Genomic DNA, 27,113 nt, shown 5'->3' on the forward strand with positions numbered 1-27,113 from the left:
TCAGCTTTCCGAATCCAGGTGGTAGTCGTAGGACTTGGTCGCGGAGCAGCCCCAGAAGCGCAGGACCACAAACACCGCGACCCCCAGCAGCAAGAGGACGCTCAGGGCCCCAAAGAGGATCCCGAAGAACGCTCCGAGTTTCACACTCAGGTGCTCACAGCGCTCGCCCCAGGCCGTGTAGATGGTGAAGGACACACAGCTGGGGACAGAGAGGGCGCGCGATCAGGGGCGGGGAGGCGGGTGCGCAGCCTGCCCGCCCCTCCTCTTCCGCTGGGGCCAGAGGAGGTTCTCCAGGGCAGGCTGGTCACCCGCTGGGGAGAGGCCGAGTCAGCCCCGAGGCCGTGCTGAGGCGAGGCCACCGGGCACAGGAGGCGTGGGCCTGAAAACCGTGGGTGTGAATGCACCTGGCGTCAGCTCCCCTGGACAGCAGGGGCCGGGCTGGCCGAGGGCGGGCGAGCGCAGCCCCCAACCCCGCCCGGCCCCGCCCACTCCCCCGCCCACTCCCGCTCTGAGCGTGTCTGGAACTGCGGCGGGCGCAGTGACCGCACTGCCGTCACCCGAGCCCTCCGCCTGCTAATGAGCACGGGGCCCATAGGCGCCTCCCCTGACTGAGCGCTCTTGACGGAGCCGCAGGCCCGGCCCCGGACACAGACCGCGGGTTCCGCTCCCGCAGGACACTGCAGGGTGTGCACTCAAGAAGCAAAATCAGGTGCAAGAGTTAGGCTTTGGAAAGCATCCCCTGCCACTCCCCGGTACCTTGGACAGGTTTCTTGTCATCTCCATGCTACAGTTTTCTCATCTTCAACATGGTCCTAATACCCACCTTGTGGCTCGTTTGAGTTTCGGAGGTAATATAACATGTTTATTCTCCCCACAGAGGACGCCCTCACAACGGTTCTTTCCCGCTGTCTGGTCCCTGGTCTCACTCACTACAAGGCGAGCCATCCTAACTTGCACACGTGAGGTACCCTGGCATTCCCGCACCGCTAGCAGAGTCTTGCCCAGTTTGCATTCCCCAGCACCGTCTTTCCCCGCCTGCGCCCCGCCCTACGCACCTGCAGCGGGGCCCCTCCGGCAGGTGCTGGCACTGGCCTCCGTGATCGCAGTAGCCCTCACTGCACGGGGACACGCAGGTGAGGCCGCTCTGGGGGCTGTAGACCATGTGGTAGCCCTTGTAACCACTGCAGCTGAAGTAAGTCTTCAGCGTGCTCATGTTCACTGTCAGGACGCGGATTAACATGGAAAGCAACTGATTAACACTAAATTAATACATTTTCACTCAAGAATTTCATTTGCAGGTGATCATTCTGAGAAATAATTGGAAAGGTGCACAAATAGGTATGTCCTTGGATATCCAGATCAGCGTGGTTGATAATAGCAACAATGTTTCACAAGAGGGGTCTTGTTAAATAACTTACTATATATCCCTACCAAGGGAACCACGGTTTCATTAGTATGGAAAATGCTTTAGTAAAGAGCATGTGCTTTGAACTTGGCCAGACCTGAGCTGTAACTCAGATTCTACTGTTAACTAGCTGTGTGATTTAGGCGAAATTTCTTAACTCTTTCAGCCTCAGTTTCCTTATCTTTAAAAGGAAATGATAATAATAGCACGTGTGAGATTTATTCTTTTTTTTTTTTTTTTTTTTTTTTTGAGACAGAGTCTCACTCTGTTGCCCAGGCTAGAGTGAGTGCCGTGGAGTCAGCCTAGCTCACAGCAACCTCAAACTCCTGGGCTCAAGCGATCCTCCTGTCTCAGCCTCCCGAGTAGCTGGGACTACAGGCATGCGCCACCATGCCCGGCTAATTTTTTTTTTCTATATATATTTTTAGCTGTCCATATAATTTCTTTCTATTTTTAGTAGAGATGGGGTCTCGCTCTTGCTCAGGCTGGTCTCGAACTCCTGAGCTCAAACGATCCGCCCACCTCGGCCTCCCAGAGTGCTAGGATTACAGGCGTGAGCCATCGCGCCCGGCCACGTGTGAGATTTAAATGAGATAATGCATGCAGAGTACTCAGTACAGTGCCCGACACACAGTGAGCACTCAACACATGGTAACTATATGATATATTTAAAATATAAGATACTATCCTCAAACATACCATAAAATAATATGTCAAATGGTAATATGTACACAATATATGAGTAATGTGGTCATAATTGTTTAATGAGGTTATCAAACATTAGGTATGATTTGATCCCTTAATAAAAAATTGATATGTGTGAAGGTTCCTAGGCACAAAAGAAAATTCAGAAAGATGTGTACAAAATATAGTTGTCTCTGAGGATTGGGATTATGGGTTATTTTTTTTTCCCTCTTCTTTTTGTTAATTTGTGTTTCCTAGATTTTCTGCAATAAACATATTATACTTGTATAATAGAAATTGTGGGTTTTCTTTAACAGCATAGTCAGGGCTGAGGTCTTTGTTCCCTTACTGGCTCCCCACTCCTCCCACCCTGACTCCTTAACATACAGTAGTCCTGAGAGATTTTGCCTTGTTGCCCCAGGAGGGAGGAGGCTTAACCTGGATTCTAGGAGAAGCTCTTGCTTGGTTCTGGACCCAAGTAAAACAGCAGTTTCTGTTGTGTTCAGACTGGTCACTACCCTATTCTTTGCCCCGTTCCAGAAAATAAGGTGGGTTAGTCCTTTCTGTCTCTGGCAAGCTTCCCAACTTATCATTCCTGTTCCAGGAGAACCAGGGGTCAGAGCTAAAAGGGGCTTCGGAAATCCTGTCTCATGTTCAGATGGGGGTGTTGAGGCCTGGCCTGGAGACTGTGCTTGGCAGGCACATGCCCTTCCAAGGAGAGTGCTATCTCTGCCCCTGGCCAGTCTCCAGCCTCCAGCTTTGTATCCTCCAGCTGGAGGGCAAAGGCGAAGGGGATGTCCTTGTGTATGTTTAAGTGCAACAGTATTTTAAGAAAACCACTAGCAGCAATAGTCAGGAAGGCCGCAGCTGGAGAAATTGCTCCGTGAAACTGTATACATGCAGGTGCTTCAGCAGCAGTTTGTGCTCCTGCTCTTGAATCTAAAAAGCTAGTGAGTAAAATATTTACATTTTCTCTCAAAAGTTACAAAACAAAGGAAACTAAATTAGCATGACTCTTCCTTGTCTGCAGACCTCCTCCGTAGGACACTTTTCTATCATGAGTGTGTGTGGGCCGAAGACCTGTGACAAGCTCCCTCTATTTACCTGCCCCCCAATTATCCTTGTACTTTCCCCAAGATACAGTAACTCACGAGCCATCTCATCACGCACGTCTTCCCTGGAGATGGGGTGGAAGACCACGTTGTTCCTGGACCCCTCACTCCTCTTCCACCTCCTGGTCGGCACCTGGTGTAAGAACACCTCCACCACCGCGTCCAGCAGCTGGTCATTTAGGAAGTGGATGACAGGGCCCCAGGGGCGGTACTGGAACTTTGAGGTGACCTTCCAGTGTTGAGTGGAGCTTCCCGAGGCTGGTGCTGGGGTACGGCTGTATGTGTGGGGGGTGGACAGTGAGGAGGTAAGCAACATGGGGTGGGGGAGAAGACTCAGGGACCCAAGCAGGGACAGTCCCACTTACATTTGTTCCACTTTGCTGTTCTGGAGAAAGGCCCGCACCGCCAGGGTCCCCAGTCTGTATGCCACCTAGGGCAGAGGATGGGGGATGGAGTGGGGGGTGGTGAGGCCCAGTCCAGGGAGGAGACCCCACCCGCTCTGATGCCTTTATTCATCCCTGTCTGTTTCTGCCTTTGAATGTGAGCCCCAGGAGCCCCAGAACGTTTCTCACCCATCGCTGCATCCTCACACCCTAGCCTAGTGCAGAGATTGGGGCGAGTCCTCAGTAACATTTGTTGGTGAATGGGGGGCCAACATTACTTTCCCCCTCCTCTGCCTCATCTGACAAGTGGAGAATCTGATGTGAATGGACCCTAATCCCTGACTCGCCAACTCATTCCCTCCCCACATGCATATTGGATATCAGTTGTTTAGGCAGACCTAGGGGGAGGTCAGATCCTGGGGGTGGCAATGGACTTAGGAACAGTCTGCACTCAAAGAGCCCAGAGTCAGGCACAGTAGACAAATATCAACAGATATGACCACATGGAGTGTGTGGAGAGCTGTGCTAACAGTAGTAATAATTGGAATAACAAGTTTTGAACGTTTGTGTTTCAAGCACCATGCTCAGTGCTTTACATACATTATCATTTAAACCTTGATACAACCTATTGACATAGGTATTATTCTTGTCCCTATTTTTACAGATGACCTGCTACATAATGTGTCTAATTATTACACCTGCTCCAGTAAGTGGCCGAGCAGGGATTTAAATCTGGGTGTATAGGATTCTAGAGCCTCAGCACTCAACAGCTGTGCTACTTTGCCTGTGATTGAGGTGTGGACTAGGGCATGAAGCCAAGAAGAGGGAGCCCCAATTCCCTCTGGGAAGTCCAGAAGGCTGCCGGGAGGTGCAATGCCTTCTAGGTTCTTCCATGTAATACCCAAGAAATGCAGGTCTTGAGGGGTGCTCAGAGGCAGGGGTGGGGGCGACTTGGCACCCTAAGCTCTGCTCATGCTGAGTTGGTGATTCTAACAGCTTTTGAGGTCTCTGTCCTGGGGCTTTCTGACTTTCTAACCCCCTGGACCTTCCCTGGAGCAAGAGGCTCTGGCCTCCTCTGGCAATTGAATCTAGATGAATGACAAGATGAAGGACACACAAGTGATGGCTCAGCCCTTGCCTGAACCTGCCAAGATCCACCTCCCACCCAAAGCCTGGCTGCAGCACTGACCGAGGCGTTGACGTCTGCCATGGAGGCATTTTCGTCTTCACTGAGTGAGAGCTGGATGACTCTTAAGGGAAGCTCTGGAGACGGGAGAAACAAATTCATCATCACCTCACAAGTTTACCCAGATTTACCCAAGAAGGCCGTTGGGCCAGCCCAGGCAGACTGCTTTATTTCACAGTGACAGGTCCCTGGAGAAATCAGAACTGGTCCCCCTCACCCTAGTGCTCATTCTATACGGCTAGGGCTTCCCTGACTCTCATCTCACTGAGCCGCGAGGTGTCTGCTGCAGTCTTTCCTCAGCAGACCGCACGGGCCGGTGGCCCACGCTGCGACAGCTGCCCTCCCCAGCTCCCACAGCCTACGACGTACCACCACCCGAGAGAAAGCTGGAGTTCTGCCTTTGAGTTTGAGGAACTTGGCCCTGGACCCCAGAGTTTCCTCGTTTCCCCCAAAGCGGGGAGAAGCATGGAGGTGGGGATGGCGGGGGCGTCTGGTGCTACCTGAACTTGTGGTTGGGGTGAAGTTGTTCCCAGCCAGGAAGCAGCGGGTGTCGGTGAAGGCTGGGGGGCAAGTACACGTGGGTTCGCAGCCCAGAGTCTGGGAGATGTAGCAGTGGCCGTGGTTGTAGCAGTAGTTCACAGGACAGGACTTGTTCTGACAGAGGAAAGAGTTCTCCAGAGCTGCAGAGGGAGCAGGGAGGTCAGTAACACCACGCTGGGGCCACGTGGGGGAGGGAGTCCCCAGCCCATGGAAACCTTGGGCTGGGGACTGGGCTGGTTTGGTTTCTTTTCCTCAAAGTCTGCTCAATCTGCATTCTGCTTGTGGGCCACTCAGAACCTCCAAACCATTCTTCTCCCCCTTTCCAGGCTTTTCTCTGCAGGTCAGCCCTTTTTCCTGTACCAGGTAAGTGTTCTTCCACTTCTGCAGACGGAGCGGAGTGTTTATCAAACCCTCGCACCAGGAAAGGACCCGGAAGGAGAGGGGCCCGCCAGGCTGCTTTCCTCCTCTCTCACTTCCATCTCCTTTTCTGCCTTTATAAGGCTGCGGTTCTACCCACTCTGGCTTCTGCTCTGAAGACACAGTAATCTCTAGATGATATCTGGGGGCTTGGTGGAGGCTTCACTCGTCGTGACTCCAGTGGCTCCAAGAGAGAGGAGGAGATGGCTGGGAGAGGGCTCAAAGGGAAAATGAGGCACCTTTGCCACCAGATCCTCATGGCTGTTCCTCCAAATGTCCTGACTTCTGAGATGCAGAGGCCCTGGGCCTCCTATCTCTGAAGACCCCGAGGAGCCCGATGGCCCCAGCTTGCCCCGGGTTCCCTGGCTGCTGCTGGAAGCCCCCTCCCCTCTCCAGACCATCTTCAGTCTTTTTCCCTGTGTTTTCCCCATCAGTGCCTCATGAGTGCTCTGCCCTGTCCCCTCCCCTGTGTCTCTTCTCCTTCAGCCCCACACCATCCACCGTCCCCTTTCCAAGCCCTCCGTGCCATACCTACTATACTGAGCATTGTAAGGACTTTCTGGAATAGAGAGAGAAAGGGTTTGCCTTTGGCTATTCTAGACCTTTGAGACATCTGTCCCTAGAACCTCCTCCTGCCAGGGGCCTGTTCCCAGCTCACCTGCACAGTGACGCCCATCCCCAGTGAGGTTTGGGGGGCAGGCACCACAGCCCTGCCCAGGAATGCAGCTGACATTCGGGAAGCATTGCTCCACACAGGGGTCCTTGGAGTGTTTGCAGTAGGGGCCAAAGGTGTCCCCATCACACTTGCAACCAGCCACCTGGAACAAGTTGATGATCACTGGGCAGCCAGGGGGCTGGATTATTAAGGGCTTCTGGATGTTTCTGACTGATCTCTTTGAGGATCCATGGACCCTGAGTCCATGTCTTTGTTCCACCGGCATCTACTGAGCACTTTCTTGACCAGGCCCTGGGCCTGCAAGTCCCTGTCTAAAGCCACACAGGTGTCCTGCCCATTTGGCCTCAGTAGGCCATTCTTTACCCTGACCCCGCTACCTGGCCCTGCACCAGGATCTCACCCTCTCCCTTTTACACCACATCTCCTTGCCTCTAGAGTAAGACAGGCAATGAATGAATGAGTGTGTGAATGTATGTTCTACAATCCCTTGAAAATTGGATTCCACGTAAGTTGCTGTTTCTTTCTCTACCTCCCTTCCTGACTCCCAAACCAAGAAGACAGAGTCTCCCTGCTAAGCACCACGAGAAGACGCAGCAGCCAGAATAATGGCACAGCAAAGGTCGATGGTTCTAAGGCCGGGCGTGGTGGCTCACGCCTGTAATCCTAGCACTTGGGAGGCCCAGATGGGCAGATCGTTTGAGCTCAGAAGTTTGAGACCAGCTTGAGCAAGAGCGAGACCCCGTCTCTACTAAAAAAATAGAAAGAAATTAGCTGGACAACTAAAAATATATAGAAAAAATTAGCCGGGCATGGTGGCTGGCACATGCCTGTAGTCCCAGCTACTCAGGAGGCTGAGGCAGGAGGATTGCCTGAGCCCAGGAGTTTGAGGTTGCTGTGAGCTAGGCTGACGCCACAGCACTCTAGCCCAGGCAACAGAGTGAGACTCTATCTCAAAAAAAAAAAAAAAAAAAAAGTCAATGGTTCTAGAATCTCATCAAGTTCCCTGGTGTCTCCTTTCTGACTTCCTTGCTGAAATCACTCTGAGAGTCTCCCTAAGATGGAACCTTCCAATACTTTCTACTGTCAGAGTGGATATTTTGGGACATACAGAATAGTATATTGATTTTAATCTCTGTTTTTCCCATTGTGTATTTCTTCCTTTTCTACCCTGGCCTTCTCACCTCTGTCCCTTTCAAATACCAATTCTCTGCTCATGCTTCAGGAGAAGGGTCTGTGAGAGTATGTAAGTGCCCATGTGCGGGGCGAAGGAGGGGGTTGTGCGTTGCCAGACAAACACTTTCCTTTCTGGCTCCTCCTTTACAACCAAAAAATAAAAAGCAGATGGGGCCGGGCGCGGTGGCTCACGCCTGTAATCCTAGCACTCTGGGAGGCCGAGGTGGGTGGATCGTTTGAGCTCAGGAGTTCGAGACCAGCCTGAGCAAGAGCGAGACCCCATCTCTACTAAAAATAGAAAGAAATGATATGGACAGCTAAAAATATATATAGAAAAAATTAGCCGGGCATGGTGGTGCATGCCTGTAGTCCCAGCTACTCGGGAGGCTGAGACAGGAGGATCGCTTGAGCCCAGGAGTTTGAGGTTGCTGTGAGCTAGGCTGACACCACGGCACTCACTCTAGCCTGGGCAACAGAGTGAGACTCTGTCTCAAAAAAAAAAAAAAAAAAAAAAACAAATAAATAAAATAAAAAGCAGATGGGACAAGAGGCATGGATTTAGGCCAAGTATGTTGGCTGAAACTTGAATGCAGAAGCAACTTCTCTAAACTGAAAAGAGATGTTACTTTTAGCTGGAGGGAGAGAGTAAAAGAGAAAATAAAGGGGGTTGGGGGTGTCAGGATAGAGGGGACCTGCACCTCTCTTCCCAGCACTGTGATGATGAGAACCCAGGGAGAAATGGCTGTGTGCTGCCTTGTAGGCAGTGGGACCACAAGTAGCCTCACAAAAGGTTTCTGGGTCTGTGTAAGGCACAGAAGCGGCAGGGCCTCTCCCGGGCCTGCAGGGGAGGGAGGACGGGGCTGGGATGCATCCTGTGTGGACTCGTGCCCAAGGAGCACAGGGACACCTTCCCTCCCTACACCTCCATGCCCTGCACCCGGTGTCACCCCAGAATGTAAAACTGGGAACCACTGGGGAACTGTAGGAAAGGCCGAGGTGGAGATCTCCTGCCAGCCTGGCAGGATGGGAGGTGGGAGATAAAAATGCAGTTGAACTATGAGCAATAAAGACCTACTTCACACGTGAGTCTGTGGCCCGAGATTGGCATCTGCTCTACTCACCTACCGTAGCCCCACCCACCCCCCAACACAGACGTTGCCTAGAAGAGGCTGAATCACAACATCCCTTCAATTCCCACTTCCTTTCCCCTGGACATGAAACACATCCCAACACTCACCTCGAGGGAGGAATTGCCCACCCTGCTGGTCTTGTTAAATAAACACTGGCTCTCTGCGCTGCAATTGCAGAACACGCTCTTGGGCTGGAGAACGGATGATAAGCCAACCTTGGCGCTTCTTGCTAGAATCTCCAGAGTGCATGGTGTCAATGAGTTTGGTGTCCATAGCAATGTCCCATTCTCTGCCCAGGGAAGACGAGATCATTGAGAGCTGGAAGACTCCTCTACTCTGTGGTCAGAAGCATCCTGGCATCTAACACCCTGACTGCTGATGCTGGGATTTCCCACACCCCTCTCAGACCACCCCACACATCTCATCAGGCATTTCCTTTGAGCAGGCTGGTATCCTGGTCACACTCCAAGCTGGAAGGAGGTAGCACCTGCCCACCTACTGATTGTAGGCGGGAACTCCTCAGAGGGGAAGGTAGTTTCCCCAAAGAGACCCCAAAGGGCAGCTCCTCAGGATGGCAAGTCCAGGGGGATGGAGGATGAAGGCCAGGATCCTCCCGACACTTCCCCAGAACTACACTGCAAGCCAAACTGGCTTCACCCTCACAGCAACCCCAGCTCTAGCCCTGATTTCTTACCCACCCTCTCACTTCCCCGACCTTTGACCAGCCACTCCTTCAGGCACCAGACTACAGTGAAAAACTGCTACCTATCTTCTGATCGAACCTGTCTTATGTTTGTCAAGAAAATAGGAAAATCTCCTTAAAGTAGTGGGTTGAAAGGAACTGATACTAGGGAATAGATGGCAGTAATTTCCAGACTGTCACTCTTCAGGAGTGGAGCCCAGTAGAGAATAAAATCTCCTGATGCCATGTCTTGCATCTGGGAGCCATGTCTTGCACCTGGGAGCCATGTCTTGCACCTGGGAGCCATGTCTTGCACCTGGGAAGATGTCACATGGAGCAAAAGGGGTGTAGACAGAACCATCCCTTCTTATGCACAGAGAAAGAAAATGAGGCAGAGAGGTGATTAGAACTCAGAATATGGTCCCTGGGGGCTTTGTTTTAGCAAAGAAGAGTCACCAGCATAGTTAATGCTGGCAACAGACAGAAGGCTGCATCCCTTGTTTTTTTGTCTTTTTTTTTGAGACAGAGTCTGGTTCTGTTGCCCTGGCAAGAGTGCCATGGTGTCGACCTAGCTCACGGCAACCTCAAACTCCTGGGCTCAAGCAATCCTTCTGCCTCAGCCTCCCGAGTAGCTGGGCCTACAGGCATGTGCCACCATGCCCAGCTAATTTTTTCTATATATATTTTTAGCTGTCCAGATAATTTCTTTCTATTTTTGGTAGAGATGGGGTCTCGCTCTTGCTCAGGCTGGTCTTGAACTCCTGACCTTGAGTGATCCTCCCTCCTCGGCCTTCCAGAGTGCTAGGATTACAGGCGTGAGCCACTGCGCCCCGCCTGCATCCCTTGTGCTTTGAGCCTCTGATACAGATCACGGATGCAGGCCCAAGGGTCTCTAATGCTAACCATTGCCAAGAGGCAAAGATGAATCTGTGCATGATCCCAGCACAGAAAATCGAACAAGGAATGACAAAGCTAGGTTAACAAGCATGGTTAGCAAACATAAAAAAAGTGAGGAAGGTACCAAATCAAGTTACTTGTATTTCTTTAAATCTTGTCCCACATTATATCCTTCTTGTAATAGACATAAAAATGTTGTAAATTAGTATTTTTAAACTGTTTTACTTGATTATTCTAATAGTTTGTTGACTGCATAATGATGATTAAAGATGATAGCATATTATTAGATTGAGATTAAGTGATCTTTGAATAAGTTTTATATGTCCAGAGTGAGTCTAGCTATCTTTTTTTTTTTTTTTATTTCATCTTGTTATGGGGGATACAGAATTGCAGGTTACATACGTTGCTCCTGTACCGCCTTTCCCCCCAAGTCAGAGTTCCAGGCGTGTCTGTTCCCCAGGTCATGCGTGTTGCACCCATCATGTAGGTATATATCCCTCCCTTCCCCACCCCCCCTTCCCTAGTCAGCACCTTCCAGTGTTACCATTCCCCAAAAGGTGCGCAATGCACTCATTGTGTAGGCATACCCCCATCCCCTCCCCCACCCCCCACCTCAGTCTGATACCCAATTGGTGTCGTTGAGTCTAGCTATCTTGACAAATTGCCATAAGCCTGCCATTACTAGTCACCTGGGAGCCCCTGTTTGAATTATCAGTGTCATTCCTAAGAGATACCAGTCCTGGATATTCAAATGAAAAAGTGACAGGAAGTTGTGCTGGGTATAGAAATGCAAAATTACCCCAAGTTTGACTCTGACCACATTCTCTACCCACTCCCCCCACCTCCCACCCAGCCAAACATTTTTACCAAAGAGTTTAACATCAGTGCAGTTGTTTCCAAGGGAGAATGTGACATTCTCAGCGTTGCTGGTGTACTGAAACAGCCTGGTCTGCCCCTGGTAGGTTTCAAGCACATGAGGACCATTGATAGAGGGCGGGTACTGATCTGAAACATAGAGGGGACGGGGGCTGAGGCAGGACAGAATCTTGCCGTATCAGCCTTCTCTCTCTTTCTCAACTATGAGTGAGGCATTCCCAGGACGGCGACCCACCTCTGGAAGCAGGTCGGGGGTGTCTGCCCACCTGGTCAAATCTTTAGTCTCTTTCTCTGCCCTCAAGCAGGGTTCCTTTCAAACTCTTTCCTTATCAGAGTGCTATGCTGGGCACAGCACAGAGTTAGTCAGAGAACAGGGCAGACCATCACAGAGTTTTATCTTTGGAAAAGAGCTGGAAACCATGAGAGTGATATCTAGATGGACAACACATTAGTCTGGAAATGGAGTAAAACCTTTTCACTGGTCTCTGTTTCTCGGAGCCCTGCTATTTCCGTTGCATTGCTTGTTGGCTCAGCCAGTCATTTAACAAGGATTTATTGAGCACCTACTATATAAGTAGTGAGGATACGGAGATGAACAAATAACAAAAATATACCTATGAAAATTATAAAATAAGTAGTTACAAATGCCAAGGAGAAAAAATAAAGCAGGGAAGTCACAGCTTCCATGGCTGTCTTAAAAAAAAATTTAAAAATAAATAAAGCAGAGAAAGTGAACAGGAAGTGTGGGTGAACGTGAAATTTTAGGTAGGGTGGCCGAGAGAGGCTCACTGAGAAGGGTGCATTGGAATGAAGGCTTGAAGGAGGTGAGGGAGCAAGCATGTGACTGCCTCGGGGAAGGGCAATCCAGGCAAGAGAGCAGCACCTCTGAATCTTGGCACTGAGCATGAGCCCTGAGCGTTTGGAGAACACACAGAAGCCGGTCGGGCTGGAGAGGAAGGGGCAGCGAGGAGCACAGTACCAGGAGAGGCAATGGGCCACACTGAATGGGGCCTCTGAGGCCATGGCAAGGGCAGAGAGAGCTGGGGAGGAGTCTAGGGAGGGTTTTGAGCAGAGGAGCGTGAGCAAAAGAATCTGTTAAATGAACAAAAATACAGGGCTTAAAGGGGTGTCAGGGAAGGGCGGCTCCTCATCTGTTCCCCAGCCCTGAGCCACACGCCACTTACTGAGGGTGGTGTTCATCTCCTGGTATCTTTTAAAGAGCATCATCGTGTGAAGTCCAGTGCTTGTGTTGCCCGTGAGCAGGGTGTCATAGATGCACTGTCTCTGTCCATTACAGCTGGAGACCACATTGTCATACAAGGAGTTGTTTCGCGACAGTTGGGAAAAGAAGACAGGGGTGAAGTTGGAGGGCAGATGGTCGTTCCTCTCGCCAAGGAGGCTTGTTCCGTTGATTTTCCCTGTAACACAAGACAGTGATGGTGGTTCAGGGCGGGACTCAGCTGCATTTCTGCTGTGTCCTCCCTCAACCCTCAGGATACGTGGCTCAGGGTGAGGGATGGGGTGTGCGGGGACAGAACAGCTTCTGAGTCTGGAAATCTCTACTCCAGTGAGTGAGGGCACCCATGTCCCCACCCACGTTCCCCACCCTCTCTTCCAGGTAGAGAGATGCAGGTGGCATGAGGGTGGAGGGGACAAATGTGGGGTGGCATCAGAATCCTCAGGCCCTTACAGAGGCTGGAGGTCTGGCTCCTACAGGCCTGAGGGTGACGGCGTACCAGCTCCCTCATCCTGGCCTGCCCCATTGGCCCGGACGCTGAGGCCCAGACTCACAGGTCATTCCGTAGTGAAAAAGCGCCTCCTCAGAGCTCTCTGGGGAAAGGGTGGAGCCATTGGGCATCCTGAAGTCGTCTTCTGGATTGTCGTTCCAGACCCCTGAGGGACAGAGCAGGAGGTCGGCCGCCCTGGGAATGTGGCCCTCCCCTCACCACACTGGAGATGTAAGGAGTGGGCAGGCTGGGGGGGGGGGGAGGACCAGGCCTCACACCCCCCGTGCTCTAGGGAGGCGGCAGAAGAAAACACAGGAGGAGATGGAGGAAGGGGAGAGGAATGTGGGAGGCAGGGGAAGGAAGGAAAGACATGAGGGATGGAGGGAGGAGGAGGGCACTGCGCCCCCACCCTGCCCAGCGCTGTCCTTGGTGCTCCCTTTGAACAGCAGGAGGAGGAGGACAAGGAGGTGAGCCTCAAAGGTGGCTGAAGAAGTCCCTCCCCGCTCCCTGGCCCTATCCGTGCCCTAAAGGTTCTGCTCCAAAGAGGCTGAGAGAGGGGTCTGAGCTCGTACCCAAGAGGCCCTCCGTGTGGTTTTGATACTCCTCTGGGAGACTGGAGGAGGCATGGAGGATGTTGGAGAGAGCAGTCACTGTGGTGGCTGTCGTCCCATCGAAGCTGGCTGACACCAGGGAGCCGTTGCGGGTCAGGAGGACCCCGGTGGCATTGAATATCTCCCGCCCTAGAACATTGGGAGGTGGGTGAGAGAGCAGCCAGCATCGGCGCCCTGGAGGCCACAGCCCGGGCAGCAGTGATGGCTCACGGTGCAGAGCGGAGCCTCTGAGGGCAGCTCTGGGATGTCCTGAGGGTGCCTTGCCTAGTGGCCCCAAACCAAATGTACATGCTACCCTCGAGGCCCGCACCACCTCCTTCTTCCTGGGGACTGAAGATGGGGGCCATCAAAGGAGAGGCCTCAGTGCCAGAAGGAGGGAGGACATGAAGAAGGAAAGAGTAATGCCCTGCTTCTGGGAAAAGAAGTTGCTCAGGTCCAGCAGGGGACAGCCACTCTGCTCTTCCCAATGCTGCCGCTTCCACGCCCCACACACTGCTCCCAGCACTGGGCACCCTGCTGAACTCCCACCTGAGGAGGCAGGAGAGGGTGGCTGATGGCTGTCCCCAGCCTACCTTCTCCATCTTCATGCTTAGTCTCAAAAGTCACAGTCTGGTTATTGAGCAGAACACGGATAGTGTCATTGGGCTCAAGGAACCACTGAACCTGGAAGGGAATTGGAGAAGGTGTAAGTCTGACCTGCTGGTGGAGCAGAAGCCAAGAAAGGAGGCTCCAGAGAGCAACTCGGACTAGAACCCGAGCCTGGATGAAGAGGAGGGTGCTGGAGAGCGTGGTGATGAGGTTATGCTCGCTCACGCCTGTGGGCCAGGCTCTGTGCTGGGCATGCTCTTGGATCATCTCATTTAAATCTCACAACAGCTGTGCGGGGTAGGTAATATTATCTTCATCTTACTATAAGAACATCGAGACACTGAGCTAAGTAGTTCCCTCAAAGTCAAACATCTGGTACATGGTGGAGCCAGGACCCCAACCCTTCCATCTCTGGATTTATTCTGGGACCATGACACCAGAGGGATGTGTCCTCCCTCCCTCCTGCCCTCCTCCCCCTACCCCTTCTATGTTCACTTCCTCCTCCTGGGCCTCAATTTCCAGCTGAAGGTCCCTATGGGGCTCTCTGTGGGAGGATGCAGAGAGGTCCTGTGTGCCCCTGGCTCACCGTGATGGGGCCCAGGCTGCTGGAGTGGTACTGAGCCGCAAAGGCAATGAAGTTGGTGGCCTGGACCGAGGCTGTCTGGGCAGTGCGGCCCTGTAGCAGGAAGGAGGAATTTCTGTCCCAGGCCCGGACCAGCAGGAAGTCCCCCAGCCCATTGAAGGTGTAATTGGCACCATCCAAGGTAGTGATGTGGGGGTCCCCAAACAGCCAGGCTGGAAGAGAAGGAGATACTGCAATAGCATGGCAAACCATGGGGAGAATCTAAGATTTCCCACTGCCCACCAGGCAGGGCATTCATCCAGGTAGACTCAAGCCCCGGGGAGATGTTCGTGGAGTATAGAATCTTCCCCCAAGGCCTCTTGCATTTTCGTGTCCCCAACACCCATTCCCACTGCTCCCCAGTGCCATCCACAAAAGACCCTCATTTGCCATCAGTCCCACACTGGACTCATCTCCTCTTCCCTTGTGGCCACAGCTCTGCCTCAGGAAGCTGGTCCTCTCCTAGTCTAGCCCCATGTCCCAGAGGCCACGAGGCTACCCCTCCCCAGATGCTCTGCCTGGGCCTTGACCCTCACCGGGCCGTGGGGGCCTGTATCCAGCACAGCCAATGCGGGGTCGCCTCTGCCAGTACCGGGTGCAGAGGTAGGGCTTGTCATTCCAGCGGCAGCACCAGTTCTGCGGCTCCGGTTCCTGGTCTGTGAAGAACGGCATGTTGGGGGAGGCGGAGAACCTGGAGAACTGGCTGGAAGGCTTAGTAGGGCAGGATGGTCTTAGTGATGAGAGTGTGGCTTCAGAACCCTGCACACCTGGGTTCCAATCCTGCCCTGCTCAAGGACCTTCATGATGGACCAGGTACTGTCTCCCTTGCAGGCATGTTGGGGCCATCGTGCAGCAGGGCATGGTAGAATGGTAGGAGCTAAGCAAACTTCCTTTTTTGAAGGGTGGGTGTCAAGTCTCACTGCTCTCCAAGTGCTGGGAGTGGGGAGGGCGTGGCTGATGGTCTGGGAACAATGGAGACTCTACGGTACAGGGAGGAGGGTGGGAGGACACAGACCTCCCCCATTACAAGCTCTCTCTGGCTGCCTGGGAGGGTCTCTGTGGGAGCTCTCAGTCTTCCCCCACACAGCCTGCCAACCTGGGTCTTGAGGGATGAGGTCAGATCAGGCCCTCCCCCTTGCCTGCAAAGATGCCCCCACTCAGGACCATGTGGAGATGGGGCAAGGGGCACTCAGCCCTAAATCCTTAGGATGTCAGCTGGTGGGGATGTTGGAAGCTGCTTAAATACAAGACCAGGAAATTGAGGCCCAGAGAGAGGAGGAGCTGGGAAGGAGTGGGAACAAGAGGCTTCATTCTGAGGGTCCCACGCCTTGGCTGGGAAGAGCAGCAGCCTCCAGAGAAGGTGGGGCTGTGCACACACATACCAAACTGCCAAGGGCTCTGCACTCTCCAGCCTTCACGAAGCTCTCCCCAGAGCCCGTAGCTGCAGCACACGCCTCCCTGCCAGGAGGAGAAGCGGCACAGCTGCCTGCCGCTCTGGCCCCACCTGCCTGCAACACATACAGACATATTCAGGGCCAGGCTGCGGGGTGCCTGGGGTGACGGTGGAAACAGGGCAGGGGGTGATTCTGGGGAGGGGCTGAGAAAGGACAGGTCAGGTGTGAGCAGAGAGGATGGTGGGAGGACTTGTGGGGGACAGGAAGGAGGAGTCACCTATGCTGACAGGCTGGAATCGTAAGTCCCATAGTCCCTGCTGCCAGGAGCAAGGGCAAGAGATCTGGTTTCTGCCCCACATGGGCCACGGGGGTGAGCTCTTCAACCACTGCAGGCACTTGAGACGGTAGTTGGGCCTTTTCTTCCTGTGTAGCCTGTAGAACTGCAGCCCCCGGAGGCCTGGGGTAGCAGGGGAAGAAGGGGTTATCCCGGGGCCTGGGGCTGCAGGCTCATAAATGCACCCCTATGCCACTGCCCACCTCTCTGGACAGCTTCCAGGGATGGGACCCAATTGAGACGGGCAATGATTCCTCCCCCAAAGTCCATTTGAGGTACATTCCAAAGCCCTCAAACCTTGGATCTTAGGACAAAACCCTGGAACAAGTGCTGGGTGAAGAGGTCTCACCTGTACCCAACTCAGAGCCAAACCCTGCCTCTGACCCACTCATCCTCTTCCATCCTGTCTCTCTCAGCTCCAACACCTTCCAACCCCCGAGTCGGTCCCTCCTCATGCACCCTCTATCTCACCCAGGGACACCACCATCCACCCAAGCACACCACCACGCACTGGCCCTTCACCCTTCATGCTCCCTGTCCCCCAGCCCAGACTCTGCAGTGGCCAGGGCAGCCGGGACAGAGGCTGATGCCCACAGGCCAGCAGGGGAGCCACAGAGAAGTTGGCATGTGAAGCAGGGGCCTGCTCCAATACGACGAGGCTGGGGAATGCCTCCTCCAGGCCCAGATAGCACCTTTGGAAGGGAGAAGTAACTGGGAGAAGAAAGCTTAATGGGGGGGGTTGAAGTTTAAATAGACCTTAAATTCATAGTAAGTTACATACCGCACACCCCAGCTGCGTGGATGAGAAGGGAGTGCCAGAGGCCAAGATCCAACAGGACAGAGTGTGTGAGATTTGACCCCATACGCACAAGTGAAAAAATTATCCATATAACTACAGTTTAAGGTTTTGAGAAGAATAATCATTGTTTATGATTACGTGTTCATGGGTCTTCTCCACAATGTCCTGGTGTTAGGAGAAACATCAAATACTCTTCCCCAACACACACACACACACACACACACACACAGCCCAATCCTCAATGCCCCCAGGCCACAAGATGGCACCCGTGATTTGACTTAGCTTATGTTTCTGATTACCAAAAGTTTTTGCCACAGAACAAATAGAACTGGATTTGCACCTCACAGTTTCCATGACTAATTTCTAATGCTAAATCGTCCTTTGTCTTATCACATTTTGGAAACTAATTTATTTCCTTTCGGGCCTCTGGACATCACATTGAGTCATGGATAGCACAGATCCTGACCCGCAAGTCTTTTTACCAGAGTGAAAGCTCTTTGAGAGCAAACTTAGCTGGTTTTTTCCTTTTATTCATTCTTCTGGCGGTTGGCACAGTGTCCAGCACACAGCAGGTGCTGAATAAATGATGACTGAGTGAATGCTAGACCTCTGGATCTCCCTTGGTAATTCCTGTAAGGGATCTCGTCTGGGTTCCCATTTCAGCTCTGGTGTACCAGACACCTGAGTATTGTCCGAACTGTCCCTTCAGGCCCCTGCCTCCCACAACACCCCTGTCCTCACTCCCAGGACTGGGCCCCCACGGAGAGCCCTCCTCGGCCTGCACCTCCTGGGATGCGGCAGGTACCAGCTTAGACCGGCAGGAGGTCCAAAGTGCGGGATGCCCCTGGGAATGGTGGAGACGCTGCCAGCTGCCCTCTAGGACTCCCATGGCATATGGAGGGAGAACAAAAGAGGGCCTGAGACCAGCTCAAGAATGACAAGGTAGCACTTTTACCTGAGTTGGAATCCAGGAATTGGTCTGGACGATACCTCTCCCACAATGGCCGGGACATCAGCGGGCTGTTTTCGAAATACCCGTCTCCACTGCAGGCAAAGGGAAGATCCTCAGGCCTTAGCCACAGCACAGGTTCTTACCCCCCCCCCCCCCCCACTGCTGGAAGTTATGAATTCATTCAGCTCGTCCATCTGACAGCAGCTGGCCAGCCAGTTGCTCAGTCAGCCCGATGTCTGAGCCCAGCACCAAGCAGGAGACAGGAGGAGATGGCTGGGAGGGCAGGAGGCTCTAACTTATGTCACGTCTGATCGTCTGGTCACTAACTGCAGGAAACTGGCAGGTCCACCTGGTCATAAGGCAGGGGTGTGAAAACAACAGAGTTCAGGCCTCCCTTCTGTTTGTTTCCCTTAAACCAGGGATTGGAGAGGGACATACTGTAGGGGACAGTACATTGTGATGGTTAACAGCTGGTCTCTGGAGTTAGGCAGTCACGGGTTCAGCTGCTGATGCCAGCACTTACTAGCTTGGTGACCATGGGAAAATTACTTAACCTCTCTGATTCTTTTTTTTTTTTTTTCTCTGGCTGCTGCTTTAACCCAAACCTCTCTGATTCTTAAGTTTTCACATCTACGTAAAAGGGACTACAGCAGCATCTACCTCACAACATTGTGAGGATTAAATGCAGTGATATTTGTAAATCCCTCAGAATCGAGTGAAGCCCTGTTACAATGCATGCTGCCTCCTCCACCACCACCGTTGCCAGCCCCAGCGTTAGGCCCGGCACTGCTCCAGGACGCAGGAAGGCCTGGCATGGCAGCCTCACCCCAGGTGCATGCTGCAGGGCAGTGACTCCTGACTTTCTCCCTCTCTGACACCAGCTAGATGACACACACTTACATGACACCTCCCTTGGGTGTACTTGGATGGTGTGAAATTCCTAGCTAGTTGGGTCATTCCACTCCTTTCTCCTTCATAGCACATCAAAAAGCTAATGAAAGCAATGTCATTTCAGGGGCAACCTGAACAGAAAACTGTTTGCGGCAATTAGCAGGAGCAAAGTGTGACCTTCCCGACTGATTGTCACACATCAGCATATGGGCATATATGACTGAGAACTGTTGTGTCAGAGCCTGAGCCACCTCTACACACCCACGCTGGGAACCCACATTTCAACTGCCCACAGCCCCACCCTCCCCTCGCTCTTCACCGCTGGCTCCACATAAGCTGCTGGGTGCCCTGGGTAAGTGGGTCATCCTCAGGTCAGGAAGGCAGGTTCCAGCCTCTGAGGTCTGGGTTCAAGTCCCCACTTTGCCACTTCCTAGCTCTGTGACATCAGGCAAATTGTGTATCTATTTGTTTCTCAGTTTCCTTATCTGTAGAATGGGGATAATAAACAGTATCTACCTCACGGGGTGATTGTGATAATCAAAGGCACTAATGTGCATGAAGTACTTAGTGTAATCAGTCTTGAGAATTCAAGAGAGGCCAGCTACTGTTAGCGGAAGCCAGGGAAGTCCAGGCTCTGGGAATTATTGCAGAGCACGGGGATTGGGATGGGAAAGAGAATGGCAGGACAAGTGGAGGAGCTTGTAGTCTGAAATAGCAAGGTGCGTGGTCCCAGCAGAAACTGGAGCCAGTGTGCGTCAGAAGCAGCAGCAAGGATGACAGCGCCTTGTCCCAGGGACGGGAGTGGGCGTGCAGTGAAAGCCCACTCTGCCCCTCTTCCTGCCATCTGCTCTGCGCTGACAGCCCCTCTCTTCCCACCTGGAGAAGCCCATGAGGACAGAGGTGCCTGGGCGCCGGGTCGCGTCCCACTGCATACCGCCGCTCTGGTAGAGGAACAGAGTGTAGGACCTGCTCCCGTCTGTGGAGAGGATGGCCTGGTAGGTGTTGGTCTGGGGGTGGGTGGGAGACGAACACAGGATGTCTGTGAGAGATCTGGGGTCTCCTCCCTCATGTCCCCCGACCCGTCCCACACCCCTGCCCCAACACACACATCCCCTGTTCCTGGGTTGTGCAGAGCAAAGGCATGGGCCTAAAATGCTGGCAAGTTTGGCATCAGTTTGGGCAGCTTTCCTCCTGGGTGGCAAAGCACTTACCATGGGGGACTTGCCTTTTTTGTGACTCTTTTCCCAGGAGGGGAGATAAAGGGCTCTGGGTTACAATCCAATCAGAAGAGGGTTTGTTAGAGAAAGCTACAGGAACCTGAGAGATTAGCCACCACACCAGAGACAGGGAGAGGCTTAATTAGCTCCGTTGAGGACACTGAAGGACGTTGTCCAAATTGTCCCCTCCACCTGAAGAGCATGGAGTACCTGCAGCAGGTGAGACTGGAGGTTCTCTGAAAGCACACGCCTTGTCCAGAATGGGTCATCAGTGAACTTCTGCTGAGTGAATGAAGGGATGAGTGGCTTTAGACAAGACACGAGGAAGAATTTTGCAGCAGTAAAACCTTTGTGTCCTCAGAGAGCAGGCTGAGGAGACCGTGGTGTGCCCCACTCCCACTGGGCGGCACCGTGGTTAAAAGCCAGAGCTTGGAGTCAGAAAAACCTTCATTCCAGGCATGGCTTTGTCATTTGCTACCTGGGTGACCTTGAGCAAGTCATTTATCCTTCCAAACCATTGTCTTCCTCATCTCTAAAATGCAGATAATATTTAATATCAGGTTGAGCTATTAATATATGAAATTGCCAATAACCAGATATTTCTGACTTACAAAAATGCCATTTCCTATGTTTCAACCTAACAATACCTAGTTTGCTGGGCTGCTGTGAGCTCAGGTAAGTGAACAGCTGAGGCAGGCCTGGCGCCTGGTGAGTGCTCAGCAAATGGTGGTGGCGTAGGGGTTGCCGTAACCAGCAATGGTTCCAGAGAGGATTCTAGAAGAGTAACCCCTGCCTAGGATTCTAGGATGTCTGACTCCCAGATGGCTCACGGGGAGCTGTCCATGGGTCCACTCACCCCGAAGGTCCACTCGGCAGGGTAGGTGGGGGCATTGACCCACGTGACCTTCAGGGTCCACCTGGCTTTGTAGTCCCAGGAGTTTGTGAACTTTTTAATCAAAGACTCCACCTGCCGGACTAGTGGGTAATATTCATCATAGAGTGTCTCATATTCCTAGGAAAGGAAGGCAGATAAGAACAAGGAAATGAGAGCCCCACTCATCACTCCCGAGGGACCCCCACTTTCTGCTTGGGGATCCTGTTCACTCTAGTCCACCCATGTTGCCCATCCCTCTCTGTCCCAGGCCTGCACTTTTACAATTAGCTCTTCTTATCTGAAGATGGATTCAATTTGGGCTGCAGGAAAGCCTGCAGTGTGGAATGGAAGATCCTGGCCCAGAAGTCGGAGTCCTCTGGACTGGAACTCATGCATGTCTTAGCTCAAACTGGCTCTCTCGGAGCCACTTGTGCCCATTTCTTCCTCCCCACCCCTACCTGGTGGCTCCTGAGGACAGGCATGAGTCTCTCCATCTTTGGAGCCTCTACAGTGCCTTGTCCACGGCAGGGCACAGAACGCCTTTGCTGCAGCAGCTTTCATTGCATGCGTCTACTGGTTGGAGTTATTAACCCAACGCAGGAGCACAGGAGGGCCCTGCTTGACTTGTTAGGATAGACCCTCTACAGCCTTATTTTAAAAGCAAATGCTAAATTGCTGATCCCTATCCCTGTCCCCTGCAGGTGCTCTCGGGGGTGTTCCTGAGTCCGTTTGGTATTCCTCCTCTGCTCCCTCCCCCCGCCCGTGTTTCATCGTAGCGAGACAGGAGCCCAGGCTCTGACAGCAGTACCACCTGCCACGCCCTCCATACAGCCCTTTGTCCCTCCTGCGGCTGCTGGTGGATCCCACTGCCAGGCTGTGAAAGGCTCACCTGGTAATATGTAGTTCCCCAGCCGCTGGAGAAGTCAGCATCGTCCCAGAACGGAGCCACCAGGGCCACAGGGTCCCAGCCTGTGAAGCCTCTTCGGGGTGGGTGGGGGTAGGAGAAAATCTGGTAGTCTGAGTCGGGGAAGATGATCTGGCCATTATCTGTGAACTGAGCACAGAGTTGTCACGGTTAGCATTCGGGGAGACAGGTGGGGAGGGGACGTCTCAGCCTTGGGCGGGCTCCTTGGAAGTGTGACCCCAAGGTCCTCTCTGGGTAGAACCGTACCGATGTCAACAACCCCCGGAAGGTCATCTTATCCATCGGTGTGGGAAAGCCCGTTAGGTAATAATCTCACACAAACACCCTTCACCCTCAGGCCATTCCTCCGGGCCTAAGGCGGTGGGTTTTGTCCCGCTTTGGTGATAGACCCCTGGCAGTAGACCAGCCCTTCGCAGGGCACACACCTCCAGGTGTGTCCCCTCACGCATCCTGAAGCCTGTGACACAGGTCCAGATGGGGCTAAAGGGACTGCCACCGTCACCCCACTGCTGTGCTGCCCTCAGAGTGTGTCCTCACTGAGCGCCCCCTGCGGCCCACAGGGCCCGGGACCGCCCTTCCCGCTCTGCCCCAGGGGACGCGGACCAGGGGACCACACGGACCAGGGGACCAGACGTTAATCGTGGGAAATGGAGCCGGCACACACCAGGCAGGTTTCCGCGAGTGTAGCTTCTTACTCACGAAAGGCCCGGGAAACAGCAGGGAGCCGGCGGGGCCCTCTCTGTGCTGGGGCAGAGACCCGTCGTCCCCACGGGCGGGAAGGCCCGCCTCGCCCCCTAACCGCGGGTGTAAGCGGGGTGCCTACAAAGAGGCCTCCGTTCTCCCTTCCCCGCCGTCTCGGGGGTCTCGGAGCTGGGGAGAGACGCAGGCCCGGGGTGCACAGGCCACCGCGGACTCACGTAGAGGGAATCCCGGAGGGAGGAGCCGAGGGGGAAGCCGATCCGGGGCGCGAAGAGCGGTGAGGTGAAGTCCTCAGTCCTCCTGACGAACTTCAGGTCTCCGACGCGCGGCCCGTAGGGAAAAAGGGAAACGCCTGGGCCAGGACAAAGAAGAGTAGGGGGTCCTCATGGGCCTTGACCTTCTTCAGGGCTGGAAGGGACCCCCGCGGCTTCCCCCGTGCTGCTCCTGAGCCTGGGACCATCCAGGTCTCTCTCTCCCTCTCCGCTGGCATTTAACACACCTCCTCGTTTTACTCCCCGACCTGGGGCTCTCATCCTTCCCCAGCTTGGAGAAAAACAGGTCCCGCTGTCAGAGTATCAACAAATATCCTGCATCTGTTCTGGTAGTCACAGTTCTTTTAAGGGTTAAAAGACAAAAGTCCGATGCAGTGAAGATTAGTAATTGAAAGACCTTTCCACAGAACGAGACTTGTCTCCTAAGGTGCTATTTCTCCAGACAAACTTGAAGACCCAGTAGAATTTGTCCTAGGGTCCCCTAGAGGTCCCTGGGCTCCGGTTTGGGAAAACTTGTCCTAAATATTTCTCAGCGGGTCTCCTCTCCTCCACACTGGCAGCCACCGGCTCCTTGGCGCCCTCACCTGGTCTTGCTTGGAATAGCACAGGGTTGCTCCTTGGCCCTTCTGGCCTCCTGCCACACCCTGCAAATTCGCCCACCCTAGTGCCCTTTGTAAAATGCAAATCTGTGTCCTGCCTGGTTCCGCTAACCTACAGGATTCCCCTGCACACCACTCACCACTCTTCTCCTTACTTTCAGCCACACCAAAGGCTTTGGGGCTCTCCTCTCCATGTGGCACTGGGCCTATTTTTCACTTCCAGATCTTTATCCCAGTGGTTCAGACCCTCCTCCCTGCCTGGGGTGTTCATCCTCCCCTGGCTCCTATTCATTCTTGCCAGGAAGCCTTCTGTTTGCCTTGAACCCATCCCCACATCTCACAGGGGCTTCCCATTGTGTGAGGTTAATGCCCTGGGGTTATTCCTCTAACTGCATCTACCCGGACAGTTGATCTGGCCCTTGCTGTGTGGCATCACGATCATTTCTCTATGTCCAGCTCCTAGCTGAGTGCCATGCTCAAAGCCAGCCCTCACCACCCAGCTCTGGTGCTGTCTCACTATCCCCTATAAGGCCCTTCTGAACCGAGAGAGCAGAGACTGTGAGCAAGCAGGCTGAGACTGAGCGTTCAGTGGCATCACCCCTCTTGGCGGATACAGGAAGCAGTGGGCTTCCCATGGCCCACATGGGGCAGTATAGGTACCCAGAGAACTGGATCTCCAAGCACCCACAAGGGCCTTCACTGGCAGATGCAACCAGCTCACAACTACCACCTGTGCAGCGAGCTCCACTGCAGTGAAGTGGTCTCGCTGTGCTGTGTCACTCACCTTTCTGCGGCTGCAGAGGGACTGGGAAAGCTGTTGCACGGCTGCCCGTGGATGTGCTGGGGGTGGAGGTGGGAAAGGTCTGGGAGGTTGCGGAGGGTAGCGGTGTTGCTGTGCTTCTCCCACTGTCAGTCCTCAGTGAGGCTGTGGTTGTTACTGGACATGCAGGGAGAGAGACAGGAGTGGGTCTTACAGTAAGAGAATACCAGAACGAGATTCAAAGAAATCAGGAGCTGGAAGAGAGAGCCAGAAACCTTCTGTCTGTCTGCTTGTTGCTCCCAAACAACTCCCTACATAAGCAGTTTTCTGCTAGGGCAGAGGGGGTGGTGACCCTGTCACCAATCGCTCCCCCACTCACTTCATCCTCTGGTGGACCTGACTTCAATGCTAGCTGGCTGATGCTAATTCAGCTAATTCTAGGCTGAATTGAGCCAATGGGGCCGCTATAAGAGATAGAGACAAGGGAAATCCCACCTACCTGAAGCACCAGGCTTCACAGGGGAGCCTGAAGATGCTGTGGATGGTGAGGATGTGGTGGTAACAGACAGAGGAGAGGTGTGACCTGTGGATAGGGTGCTGGAGCTCCAGGTGACTGCAGGACCAGGGGCTGATTGAGAGAATCAAGAAATACTAGTTGAAGTACACAAACTCGATATGGTGAGAGCTGTGCTCACGTGACCAGAGAAAGCAGAGTCACAGAAAGCAGAGTCTATGGATGGCTGTAGACCAGGAAAGGGTCTATGAGAATACTCACATGCTGAAGAAGTTTCAAGAGTGGTCTTGATCAAAGGATACGTTGTAGGTGAAAATGATGAAGTTAGTGTAGAACCAGTGCTGCTGCTCTCATTGACTGAAGAATTTACATATATTGGATTTGTCCTGGGGTTAGTGGTGGAGGCTACCCTTTGAGTAGTGGCAGGATGCTCAGGGCTGGATGTGCTTGAGACACCTACTGAGGAGGTGGGGACTTGGGTGGTATCTGTCAAAGAGACACCGCCAGAATGTACAGGGGGAATGACCACTGTGGTCATGTTCTCTTGGGTGACTGAGCTTGTGCTTGTTGTCAGAACTTCTCCACTGGTGGACAAAACTGTGGAAGGAGGATGAGTGGCTACATCTCTCAGGGTGGTGGAACCAATGACAGCAGGTGGCCCTTCAGTAGGCCCAGGTGACAAGGTGGGAATTGTGTGGCTCTGGTGGCTGTCATTGAATGGGGTGGAAATAAGGGTTGTGCTGGTACCTGAAGGTGACAAAATGTGGGCCTCAGTTTGTGGAGATGTCAGCCCATTTGTTGTGGATACAAGAGGTGGGGGTGTGACCGTTGAGAAGGTGTCAGTCACCTGGGAGGACACTGAGCTCATAGTTTCAGATCCTCCGCTAGTTACCATATTCCAGGTCTGAGGCACATGGGGAATGGCTGACATTTCCTGAACAGAGGTGCCAGAAGAAGTTGCGCTTGACCGTTTTGTCAGTTCCCCTGCAGTTGAGACCTTAGACATGGTGGAAAAAGTGCTGGGAACAATCACAGACACCATTCCCATGGTTCCTGGGCTGGTATCATGACTGGTTGAGGTAGACAAGAATTCAGTTGTCCCCTGAGTTGTTTGGCTGTCACTGGCGGGAGTCGGTGAAAAGCTTGTGATCCTACCTGAGGTGGACATTTCTGAGGACACACTTCCTGATGTTGTTCTTTCGCTTGCCATGGATGAGGAAGGGGTAGCTGTGCCCACTGAGATGGTGTCTGAGATGGAGGAGGCCTGTTTGCTGGTCTGTGTTTCTCTGGATGTCTCTGTGGCTTGAGTCTGATGGGTTTGGGTAATGGCTGGTGTGACATCAGGTGAGGTGCTGGCAGAAGGCAATGTCAATTGTCTTCCTGGGCCCCCCGATGTTGAGACTACAGTAGTTTTGTGAGGAATGGTGCCTGTTACAGAAGGTGATGTTCCTCCTAAGGGTTCCAGGGAGATGTCAGGGCTGGTTGATGCTGCCCACAATCCTGTGGTTGTGGCCTGGGTTGTGTGACCATCTCCAGAGGGTGCTGGGGTGAAGGTTGTCACTTCACCTGTGGTGGATGCATCCTGAGGAACACTTCCTGAGGGTGAGTATCCACTGGGTATAAAAGAAGAAGCTGTAGTTGTGACTTTCTTGATGGTGTCAGTCATGGAGGAGCCCAACCTCATGGTTTGGGATTCTTGTGTGGTCTGTGTGGCTTGAGTGTGACCTATGTGGAAAACAGTGGAAGATTCTTGAGGAGAGATGGTGCTAAAGAGTGGTGTTGGCATTGACTGCCTTGTTGGGCCATCTGTTGCAGAGATGTCAAAGGTGGTGGTCCTAGCAACAGCTGCTGAGACATCTGTTGCAGTTGCTTGGGTGGCGACAGGGTTGGTGGGTGTAGACTGCAGTTCTGTTGCTGGGTCAGCATGACCGGATGGGGACACTGCAAAGGTTGGAATGTGAGTGTGAGTGAAGGCATCAGCCGTCGTTGGTTGTGAAGTGCTGGTTTCTGAAGAGGTCACAGGAGTGGTCCTGGATAATGGGTGGGAGGTAGACTCAGCTGCTACAGTAAGTGTGGAGCTTGCTGCACTGCTGGGGGTATTGGTAGGAATTATAGAGCTTGACCTTGTCCTGGGGCTGGTGATGGAGGCTATCCTTTGAGTAGTGGCAAGATGC

The 27,113-nt window shown here is 53.1% G+C and overlaps 1 protein-coding gene across 1 annotated transcript; it reads right to left on the reverse strand.

Annotated features, from left to right (window-relative positions):
* Nucleotides 1–25,477, reverse strand: LOC138385743 (mucin-4-like). The gene is made up of 25 exons (XM_069471983.1): nucleotides 25,201–25,477; nucleotides 24,925–25,053; nucleotides 24,450–24,602; nucleotides 23,013–23,146; nucleotides 22,060–22,224; nucleotides 21,153–21,308; nucleotides 19,956–20,086; nucleotides 18,192–18,280; nucleotides 16,381–16,560; nucleotides 16,092–16,217; nucleotides 15,246–15,365; nucleotides 14,674–14,882; nucleotides 14,072–14,162; nucleotides 13,461–13,628; nucleotides 12,953–13,054; nucleotides 12,346–12,579; nucleotides 11,153–11,290; nucleotides 8,814–8,995; nucleotides 6,386–6,545; nucleotides 5,271–5,450; nucleotides 4,774–4,847; nucleotides 3,567–3,631; nucleotides 3,241–3,476; nucleotides 1,056–1,218; nucleotides 1–199 (listed from the first exon to the last, which is right to left on the reverse strand). The coding sequence occupies exons 1-25, from the start codon at nucleotides 25,475–25,477 to the stop codon at nucleotides 1–3; spliced, it is 3,861 nt and encodes a 1,286-aa protein (XP_069328084.1).
* Between the last annotated feature and the right edge of the window lie 1,636 nt (nucleotides 25,478–27,113).

This window comes from Eulemur rufifrons, chromosome 7 (assembly GCF_041146395.1).
Source record: "Eulemur rufifrons isolate Redbay chromosome 7, OSU_ERuf_1, whole genome shotgun sequence".
Classification (NCBI taxonomy): domain Eukaryota; kingdom Metazoa; phylum Chordata; class Mammalia; order Primates; family Lemuridae; genus Eulemur; species Eulemur rufifrons.

Coding starts and splice junctions, on each gene's coding strand:
- LOC138385743 (XM_069471983.1), bottom strand. CDS start 25,477: ATGACCACAGTGGTCATTCCCCCTGTACATTCTGGCGGTGTCTCTTTG. Junction 16,218..16,380: donor ATTCCAGCCTGTCAGCATAG/GTGACTCCTCCT, acceptor TATGTGTTGCAG/GCAGGTGGGGCCAGAGCGGC. Junction 200..1,055: donor CCGGAGGGGCCCCGCTGCAG/GTGCGTAGGGCG, acceptor CTCTGTCCCCAG/CTGTGTGTCCTTCACCATCT.